The 11,379-nt window shown below is 41.9% G+C and overlaps 1 protein-coding gene across 3 annotated transcripts in view; it reads right to left on the minus strand.

Annotated features, from left to right (window-relative positions):
* LOC111250525 (patj homolog) overlaps window positions 1–7,072 on the minus strand; it is a 52,850-nt gene extending 45,778 nt beyond the window's left edge. The window contains exons 1-3 of one of the 3 annotated variants that reach the window (XM_086986203.1): window positions 4,894–7,069; window positions 2,337–2,804; window positions 1,126–1,154 (exon numbers count right to left, since the gene is read on the minus strand). In XM_086986203.1, coding sequence (XP_086842329.1) covers window positions 1,126–1,147 — 22 coding nt within the window. In that variant the 5' untranslated portion in view covers window positions 1,148–1,154; window positions 2,337–2,804; window positions 4,894–7,069. Of the gene's footprint in view, window positions 1–1,125; window positions 1,155–2,336 lie in introns of all 3 variants that reach the window. The other 2 variants (XM_086986205.1, XM_086986204.1) reach the window with 2 other exon arrangements.
* Window positions 7,073–11,379: the final 4,307 nt, after the last annotated feature.

The raw sequence follows: 11,379 nt of genomic DNA on the forward strand, positions 1-11,379 counted from the left end.
TTTCACCATTTCCACATAGTGAGACGTTTTTAATACTAGTTTGGCATAGGGCAGCTCCCTGTAAGGATCGTGTGCTTTGCGAACTACTAAGGTTATGCTCTTTCTCGCGCGGACACGTGCACGCGTATGTAGAAGTAGCGTTGCGTTGACAATGTTCCATGTCAGATTCGAATGTGGGTAAAGACGCCGGCTCCAAGTTTAAACTTTTACTAAGTATGTGCTTATCATGAAGGGCAAGAAATCAAAAACTAAGGCTATAATACTGCTTGGTGAAAATATCGCCAATGAATAATCTAATATGGGCATATCGTGACTACTGAAAGTACTCGCGAGGTTAGCCGTTTGTGAAGCTTTATATATATTAGCAGAAAACCATTTCAATATGCGCTGATGAGGTGCCATCTGACAAACTTTCCATTTGACAAGTGCCTTCCCTTTGTACAACTGGAAGTTGATGATATTTTGCGTAACGCATTGAAATAAGTTTAAGTTAACAGTTAGTTTTGTGGGCTGGCGTGTTGCTGCGCCGGCCAATATTACTCATATTGGTTCGGTTCACTTTCGAAAGAAACCGCATTAATTGTACGGGCTACCCCGTGTCAATATAACAATCATCATTTGTATCGATCCTTTAAGCTGATTGATAAATCAACCATTGAACTTCTAATCCTAGATCGTCAGTTAGAATATCATTATATTCTAGGAAAAGACACCTTTGAAAAGAAAGCGCGCTTTCTTTGAGAGCACTTCGGTTCTTCTAGTAAATATTAGTGCTTTGTTACGGTAATCGCTCATAGTATACGAACCCTGTCAAACTAGACTAACTGGAAACCGAAAGTTTAGAAGCTGGTTCTTCTTTCTTAGTAAAGTATTGTTTCGGAAAAATTTCGGTCGAAACTTTCTTTGAACACCTAAATTACAACGGCTAGGCCATTCAAGCTTAAGCGGCATTATCTTATTATTATTATTATCTAGGCCTTAAGGCTTATGAACTCTGCAGAAGTAATTTAAAAGATCGTTCTAAACAAACTTAAGGTAACTTACAATAGTAAAGTGATAATTATAAGCATACATTTGAAATACATATGAAAATAGAACGGTTTATCGGAGCATCATTTTCCTTACCACTAAGCAGGGGTAGCATCATCTTAGACCTGCAAGGACAAAACGGAGTGAAAGTTATTATAACTTCTCTATATTGGTAGCGTTGTCGAAATAACACGAGTATTTGTGCTATACGAAATCATCATTATCTTCACTTCCCATCTCACAAATGACAGGATTATTCGGCACATATACAAAACATAACTACACTGTGACACGCGAACGCCTGCAGACGGTTTAAAAAATCTTTCATATAACACGTAGAAGTACGGTAGTTTGAACGATTGTTTTTATGAAATGAGTGTTTTGGGTCGATATAGGACGTGAAGAGTGAGGAAACGAGGTCACTATGATAAATTTCGAATGGAGCAGCAAACTTGAATTTCTTGGTCTATCTCTCTTTAAAATCCATGCGAACGATTGTTCCTTCTTCTTCTTCTTCTTCTAAATAATAAAAACATAACAATTCTATGTAGCTGTTCAAAGAGAAGATCCCCATAGGAATACTCGAATGCGGCTGGCCGCTTACAGAAATGCAAGCTACTATGTTGTTATGTGGTAACACGCATCTCTGGAAGATGATCTTGACTGCAACAGAAACGTTCTGCCGGCGTCTTCATACGGTCCTCTTTACGAATAACCGCGTGATAGAGAAAATGTTATTGTCAACGTTCATGCGACCAACGTCTGCCTACCGTAAAGCTTTGTCATGCCATCTATGATTCTATGGACAGACAATACCCTGCAATCCGAAATAGTGTATGTCACGACCGTGTAGACTGCGTTAGCATACGGCGTCTGCAGGCCCATGCAACGACAACCCACAACATAGCCATGCCTCTATTTCGAACAAATGGTTGATACTGCCATTATTAGGCACTACATCAGCGTAATCGGACGACTCACTCCCAATAGGAGTACCTAAATCGAACAAGAAGTTTGAATACCTTTCTAAAAATACGGGACGAAAAATCGGGCAGTGATTTTTAGTGCTTCGTTGTAGCTTTACTACTAAATAGTATTCATCGCTTAAAAATTTACCTATAGCATATTTTACATTCAAATATGTCACATGTATGCGGGCTTGTCTCTCTGCAGTGGGGAAGAATCGGGACTATAATAAAACAAAAAGCTCAGTGATCATCTAAATTATAAATAGAAAAAGTATCTAATTCACCTATAGCAGTTTATTTCAATGGGACAATCATCGACAACACGAAACCTCCACTTACGTTTATTCGAGGCGTCCTTGAAGAACCGAAGTGTTTATAAAGCTGAAAGCCTGCCTCCGCATCTAACCAGCGTCTTTTTCTTAATTGAGGGAGTTATATAAGGGTAGACTTGCATGTATAATGCACATCGGTAATGTACACTCTAGTTTTTCGTTATTTTATCAATTAATCAGTATAGGGAGTGAGTGGTAGCAAACGGATGCCGAGGTTCGTATGCAATATTGTCTCCGACTAGCGGACCCAACTGCGACTAAAACAATAAGATCGCGTCGTCGCTTGCTCAGGACGAACTCCTGAACCAGCTAGCTAAAGGAAACTGGCGATGGCGGATGAAAGACGACGGATGGATACTTTAGTGCTAATTGAATGGCTTCATACAAGTAACACAGTGAACCGATATCCAAGATTAGAGAGGGCACCTAATACCATGATTATGGCTGCTACAGCTTTCACTTTCGCGGCAATTTTCTGTCAGCAGACGACAATGGATAGTTATCGGAAACAAAACGAAAAAAAAAAAACAGTTACATACGAGTAACATCAAGCTATACGATAGAAACCGATAATATAGTCTAGACATTAATGGCCCGTCCTACTGCTGTTCTTCGGTTATCTATGCGTCGCCATATTGTTTTTACACCGAACGCCAACTGTCGTTCTTCTTTCGATTACTTGCAATGTGTTCGTTGCGGTTTTCCAATACTTCCAGACGCTTTAGTTCTAGCGGAGCTTTTGCTGCTCGCTGTAACCAAGACACTAGAAAAGAACAACCCCAGTAGAAAAACAATGTCGCAACTGTGAATACGCCGCGATCCTAGCTTACGTTGGCGATTTCCAATTAGTGGTAGAGCGATAAATTGCTTGTACAACGGTGGGAAAAGGAGTCTATATGACGATTGGTGGTAGTCTGCTGGCTCGACCCCCTGCCTCTAGCCAAACTGGGTCGTTGTACAGCCTAGCAATGAGCGCTAGTAATTTCAGCTGCGTTCATAGCTTAAGTGGCGAAGACAAAAAAAACGGATGCACCATCGATGCTGGTCATCGGACAACCACACCTGCTTTCAATGGATCATCGTCGATATACCGGCGACGATTAACGGCGACTAATGGAAGCTTAGAAGAAACGAAAAGAAATTGGTCGCAATAACGACACGTACGCTGATGACAGATGATTCATTTTTGGGTGTTGTGTGATCAACCATATCAATATCATATGGTGACAGATATCGGCATAAATTGTACGTACGCAGTACGTCAACTATAGGCGAGAACTAGTTATTGTTACTTGACCAACCCTGTTCGATTCACTGACTAGTTAGCTTGTACATCCAGCATTTTTTGTGCTTTTTGCGGTAACGTTTCGAATATTGGTACAGAATAGGGCTATCCACTGGGGTGCGATGATTCGATACGGAATCGACTAGAAGAATGTTTTGCTTGTTCTGTTTTACGGCGGACAGCTAGCTCGTTGTTACTGCTATCGATTCTGCGGCCATGATTATCTCGGAAAGGGGAGCAAACTTCTGCTATGACTGCTGTTATTGTTACGTCTTTTGCCGCTCGGCAAAGATGTCCGTATCAGTAGCTGCACTTCGTAAAATTAAATTGAGTGCCAGGTATGTTTCGTTGTGACCCGTCGAGTGCTCGTGTCTTGCTCGTTCGTATGGGTACTTTGCCCTGTCCTGCCGGTTGTATTTAATGTAAAATTGTAGGCGCCCCTCTTGACGGCTACTGCCCTTCCGGTCCTGGATTAGATCGAAAACAGACCTTTGTCACGATACGATGGTCGTTGCCAGTAATGACCGCATCAGTGGATTGAGAGGGACAGACATGTGTTATATCTGGTTATATTGTTGTTGTTGTTGTTGTTGTGGTGGTGGCCGATGCTGCTGTAATTACGACGATGACGCTGGTGGGAGCCACTGGCGAGAACCGTTAGGCGACGTCTCGGCGCTGGTGACCGGCGGCCGAGGGACTTCGATGCTGGTGACTGTTGCATCGATGAACGTGGACGCACCTGAGAAATGGTCGAGCCACTACAGTGGCTAGCTGCCCGGGGACCGCCAGGGCATTCACGCGGCCTCCCGGCGCCGCTCGCTCGCTAGCCAACTTCACTGAGTACCGCTTCGATACGCACCGCTTGTGAAGACCATTAGCAAGACAGCCCGGCCCAATAACGTCGAGATCTGAAGCCCAGCGAAACAAAAAAACAACACCTGATTTCGCTTCAACGAACGTCAGTGATAACACACGTAAATCGGTCACGTCTCCGGCTTCACCCAACACTGTAAATATGCTTCTTATGTGGAGCTAGGCGTCGCGGCACATTTTCCAGAGGCGATAAATCGCGGTTGTTGGTGGAAACCGGTTGGGCATTTCAAGGGCAAATGAATGTGAGGCACGCTGTCTTGGTTTGTACTTGTATGTAGCACTAATACCCACGCGGAAGCTCTCCGTGCAAGCATTTGAATTTATCAGCTGACGATTTCTTATAACGTACACTTATACAAATGAGTAGTTTCAAGCAGCGCCCTTGCTGCATTAATGTAGTATTTACCAAGAAATGTCGTAGAACAGGCTGCTTTAGTACCAGTTGGCGTGCAGGAAGCTGTTCAGCATTACTCTTCCTGACTTCAAATCTCTGCTATTATACAGAAACAGATACTGTTGTTAATGGTGCAATTCTAACGAAGGAAGGTGTCCACTGGCCAAACACTGCGTAATAGATCGTTCGGATAAACGCGTGCTTGCTGCTAAACTTCCCACAAAACGTGCTACACGACCATAATCTATTTGCAGCCACTATCACAGTGAATATTCCGTCGCAGGATGCTTCGTCGATTTGCCTCAAATAGAAATAAAACTCCAGTATTTGGCGTCACTGTCTGTCTTTTCGGACGGTATTTTGCACTGAACAAAACAAAAAAGGTTGGATCAAAACGATGACAGTAACCTACAAAAACCAATGTTCATTGTCCTGAGTGGGCCGTTGCTCGGCATTCTCCGTCAGCTTTGTATCACTGTCGCTGCCGCCCGCGAATAAATGAGTACGGGCAATCTCACTGTGTTCTCCTCGGTCTTACGACGGCGCATCTGCTACTAGGAGCTGCTACAGCCAGCTGCCGGGAATTCACGTAGCTAACGTGCAGACGGCTAGGAGCAGCAAGGAACCTGGAAGGAGCACGGTGATTGCGAGGCGAACGAGGTATACTGTGGCTCGCTCGCGTCCGCTGCATCGCCTGTCGGCTGCAATCCCAATTCCCCTATTTTCGTAATGGATTCTATTTGAAATCGGCGGTGGAACCAGTTTTGCTACAGTCACTAGCGGGACCAGCAAAAGCCAAAGTCACTCGGCACTGCCTATCACTTATAGTCCGTCTGTTTGATCGCCTGGCTGGCCACCTACTGTCGCAGCGCTTGATTAAACCACCGACAGGAACTTCCACCGATATCCATCGCCGATACAGCCATAACAAAATTGAGCAACTCTCCAACGAGCCACTACTCTGGCAGTGCCAGTTGGATGGACGTCGTGTATTCGACTACCCGGTCCTATAGTCTGTAGTCAAACATGCTGTGTGTATATGCTCGTGTGAATAGAAAAGAACAATCCAAAAACACTCTGGGCTGTGTGCTAGGCACCACACACGGGCTTATTCAAGTACATATACTGGAGTGGGAGGGGGGGAGAGTTTCTCTGCCTACTGGCGCCAGATCCGCTATTGTGGGAAAACACGAGCTACACACGACGACTGCCGTCACCGCCACACAGGTTACTGCCGCTCGCAGGTATCTATCGACCTCCGGAGGTGGCGGGGATCGCGGAACAGCATATGGCAGAAGTCAGCTGCCAGCACTAGCTTTGCTGGTGCTGTATGTACCGTGTAATAGCGCAACAATAGCTGATCTAGCGGCTGGCCATCGCTCTGTGCTCCAATCCCTGCAGCTACTGTATAGCAATGGGCGAGTGGAGTTTGTAGAGGCCGCGACGAGAGATTGGATTATACCGCTGGAGCCGACCGTATACCGTGAACGTCGATGTGATGAGCGGTAGAAGCCGACGTGGCAGCTGATAGGGGCAAAACTGTGCTGCATTCGTTATGGCACACGCCAACAACATAGCGAAAGCTGTTTTTCGCGCGTAGCGCAGACGTCGAGATGCTAACGAAATGAAAAAGCCAAAATATAGCAGAAGACGAATGGGAATAACAGAAGACATTACGACGACCACCTGTCACCCCTAAAGCTTTCTACTTTAGAGGAATAACAGGTAGTCATTAATCCATTAGCGCAAGGCCGACTCACGCAACTAGTATCGTTTTATTAATCCTTTATTTATATATATATTTCAGTATAAAAATAGTGTTTAAAAACTACTTTGACTTTACGCAAAGGTCAGCCCTTTTTCTAGATGACTTCCAGATAGCCTAAAAGTGTTTCAGACGAATTTGTTGCCTACCTATAGAAAATATATGCCCACACTGTGTTACTACATATATTTACTGGCGTCGTAGTAAAAAAAGTCGACACCCAATTAGATGCAAAACAATTTCACAATTAAGTACTATTCTGAAAGCCTATTGGTAGACGAGATTTATCGAGAAGTATCATTTTGAAGCAATCTGTAAAGCAGAGTGGCTATTTCAGGACCATTGGAGTTTCGCAACATGAATACTCGCTTTGATCTTTTGGCTAGTCTATGCCGCTAGTGCCAGGTTCTGTGGTAGAGAAAACATGCACTCACGCTTACGACACAAACACTCTAGCGTGGAACCGTTATACATTTGTTTAGACGAATACGCGGCAAAATTTAAATGGGTCTTGTTCCAGATTGCCTATAAGCGCTTAGTGTCAAATGTCACTTAGTAGTTTCCCCATTGGTTTTCGTGGCGAAATTTGCAGGAAAAACGTAGTGCCCGTGTTTATTTTGGCCGCCAAAACACAGTGTGAAAGGCAGTTTCTCATATATACGATGATTTAGAATCCATGATTCTCTGTCTTCCTCTAAAAACGCTTATATTTCTTATCTGCCTATAGAAACTATATGCCCACACTGTGTTACTGGCGTCGTAATAAAAAAGTCGACACCCAATTAGATGTAAAACATTTTTTTTTTACGTTTCTAATCTCGTATGTAGCATAAATTGTAATACCTAAATTTGATACGTGAATAAATTATACGAACTACTAGTCTCACACTGGAGCTAGAACTTTATATCTCGGTCAAGCAAATTCATAAAATATACTTGCTGGACCGTCCATCCTTAGTACCCAAACACAGCCAGCTGTTCTTCAATGGTCAGCTTAAATTTTGATTTTGCCGGAATCTTTTCTTGTGGCGTATTTGAGCGGTATTGCCTGCATTCATCATGTTATGGTGACGGTAGCGACCATTGACATTATCGATGTGGAAAAACGGAACAAAATGGTGTTTACAATGTGACACCTGTTGGGAGACTAATAACAATAAAATGTTAATGGTAGTTTTCCGGGTATTTTTCTTGCCGTTTTTATGTAAATGCTTACGTTGATTGTTAGTAACCTGGTTACATAACAGAATTTATTTTTTGCTATTGCTTTGAATCACTTTGCGAATTTAATAGATTTAGCCATTTTATCATAGCAACGGATTTCACAAAGGTGCCCAGTTATAAAAGTCAAAATACCTTTTTTTTTTTTTTTTTTTTCTAACTTCTAGCAACTTGAGCTAAACATCGTTCAACTTTCAACCTTACCTTCACGATTTCGCGCCGTCATTTATTTCTACGTCACGTTCTTAATTTTTAATCAATTTTAATTCATATTTTTCTTCTTTTCCCAGAGATTTTTTAATGACTAACTGTAATTGCAAATAACTGTAATAATAATTATAAGTGAAAATTGTAATAACTAAATCCTAACCTCTAGTAGTAGTTGCAAAGCGTCCCGTGGGTAGAATTGTTGAAGGACCAATCATTCGAGGTGAACTGGTAGCCTTTTTCTAGACTCTGGGCCTACATTTAACATAACGCAATGCTACAACCGATTCTACGTTTAATTACAATTAGAGGGCATGATTTCGAGGTAACACATTCTAGGCCCGCGCTTTCGTGCAAGCTCATCGCTGAGGGTAGGCCAAAGCCTTTGTACAATTTTCGGCCTTCGGACAGAGACTTCATTGTCTGAGCAACTACAACAGTTAAAAATAATTCAAACCTAGTGACTTGAAAAAAATTAACGCGGTATCAGGCGCCGATGTTTGCTCATTATCACATACGGCATAGCCCATTGAGACGAAGTCTATTCGGCCCTAATATCAACGACAACACAACATCGAGTGACACATTTAACACTATTCTAGATACATATATAGATATTTACAGTGTTTCTACAAGCGCAATGTATAAAAAATATGGTTAGAAGAAACATTTATTTGCAGCCTGCCTATGCGGTTAGCGTGAAGCTCCTGTGTACCATTTTTGTAAAATAGTCAAAGTTGTATTTCATCCCTGTTTTTATATGTGTACTTAATAGAAAAATGTATAATAGTCTTCAGTTGATATGTGAGTTATGAATCGCAACTTGGTTCGCCTGTACAGCAAGACGCTCATTAAATTTAGTATTGCGTACTGGTAGACCACACAATGCTCCAATTAAAAAAGCGTCGAGAAATTAATTATTAAGACGCTGAACTTCTGCCCCTTTTCTGCGTCTTCTATCTGGGTAGCTGTTGTTGTCAGGCCATACCCCATTTCCAAGACTGCACTTAATGATACCGTGAAAGAAAATTAAATAGTTCCCATTTGCGCTATTCTTCACGCAGAGCCTGAATTATTTAGGCTAGCATAAATGAGAGTAAATTAATACATTCTGACCATAGATTCAGTGCAATTAGTACTTGCCAGCGATAAAATTTGTCAAAATGCTAGCGAAAAAATAAGTTTTCATTTTTTTCGTGTTTGTATATGTATTGATCCGATTGTCTAGCCTTTTCGTCTGCTAAGAGCTACCTATCGTCTATCAGCTTTCGCAATATTAGAAACAAATTGCAATCTAAAATTACTAGCCCACGAACTTCAGAGCTGCCTCCTAGAATACGCTGTTTTTGCTGATATAAATATAGATTTGCTATTACAATTGCGGCTGAAAATCTTTCTGATTACCTAACACACCTTTAGTCTAAATATCTACTATCCATTATTAATGGAAAAATTCCCGCTCTGTGTATCGTCTTTAGTAGGCAGTCCTTTATCAGCAGTTAGTAGTTTCCTGCCGATTACCCCCCTAGAGCCAGCTGGAAAAAGCCCAGAAATGTTCAGTAAGCATCATTTCAATGAACACCCTATTCTATTTTGACTGGTCACCTGCTTCATCGCTTTGAACGTGCGACTGATCAACGAAGTGATGAAGCCAGTCACCTGAAAATTATTTAATCTAACGATAGATACTACAAAGTATTGAAGGAAGTCTCAATTAAATACCGGCCGATCAAGATGCCGCAGTGAGCCTGTGGGGAGTGGGGGAGAGGTAAGAATCGACAGCAGTTCTTCGGCATTCGCTGCCGTGCGTAGTCGGTAAATCGTATGACGTCTTGTCAATATATTACGTGGCCTTACTAAAAGAACCTGCCCGCCAAACACTATGGAACCAAACCAAACTGAATTACTTGCTTGTCTATTCCGCAAAACTGGGTAGCCCAATGGTTAATGGGTAGCCCAATTAGGCCAACCACAAGCGCGTGGCCAGATGCTCCTCCCAGAACGTCCTTTTTGCCTTCTATATAATTCATTCTCACTTATTATTATATAATCAGTTGTATTGTTATTTCATTATCCCTAAAAAATCGAATGAGCCTACTTACTGCTGTTTCATATAAGTGTTTTTAATAGGCAATGCATTTTGCCCACCCGTGGTTGAACACGCTTAGCTGATCTTTCAAACTTTTTTTTTGTTCCATTTTCGCTTAACATCCTTTAAGTAATCTTTTTATAAAAAGTCAGAGTAGTCGTAACGGATACTTATGACTAGGCAAAGTTCCTGAAAATTGTGTCGACCAATTGATCGTTTCTCAGAGTTGAAATATAGTTCTCTTCTTTTTTGGTGCTGTTACCTGGCTATGTGTGATACCTGTGTGTAACCATAAAACCTGCTATAACTCGATTATCCTGTCATGGAAAAAGTGCCTGCCTTGTACCTCTAGTAAACACTTGAAAAACGCTGGACGCCATCTTGCACGATGCCTTTTAAAGAAAGATTTTGCACCAACACTTTCTCCTCTTATCGTTTGAAATCAGTTCAAGTCTTATTTGGCTACCTGTACGCATTACCATACTATTTGCGTGATTATTACTGTTTGACAGATACATACAATCCAAATCTGTTGCCTGATGTACAAATCAATGTACGGATCCATCCCGCCGTCAGGCTTCCAGATGTCCTCTCAGAAGTGACCACAGAACATTGTTAGCGTCAGAAACCGCCCAGTGTATTCTCCGCTACTGTTCTCAGCAGCATCCAACTTCAACTTAAACAATACTTCAGCTAAACACATATGTCTACATATCACATTAACCGTGTATGTAACCGAGGGAACAGACCTATTACATATACTTTTTTTAGGTGTTGTTTCGAAGTAACCGAGTAATGATTTTGTAAATTGTTATCCCGTCCTGTTTGATTCAATTGTGAAAACAAAGGGGCTCGTCTGATACATTCCCATACCGGTTGTACCGGCATCATCTAGACGAACCGTCACCAAATCGTAAGCCATAGCATCGTCTGTGAGTCTAGTGCAAACGTCTCCACAAATAGCCGTTTAATAGATAGTAGACCAAAGTGCTTGTATAACTAGGAGCACAAACAAAAAAAAACCCCAAAGAAGAAATCAGCTCGAGAATGAGCGAACTTTTCACAAATGCATCGAAAAGTACCTGAAAGTACAATGAAAAAATATCACCCATATTAATTACTAATCCATGCAGGTCATAAAGTTAGCAGGATGAATAAATTACGGGCGGCTGGAAGGAAACGTACACTTTAAAAAATTGATAATTTAATATATATA

Source organism: Varroa destructor, unplaced genomic scaffold (genome assembly GCF_002443255.2).
Source record: "Varroa destructor unplaced genomic scaffold, Vdes_3.0 BEIS01000004.1, whole genome shotgun sequence".
Lineage (NCBI taxonomy): Eukaryota > Metazoa > Arthropoda > Arachnida > Mesostigmata > Varroidae > Varroa > Varroa destructor.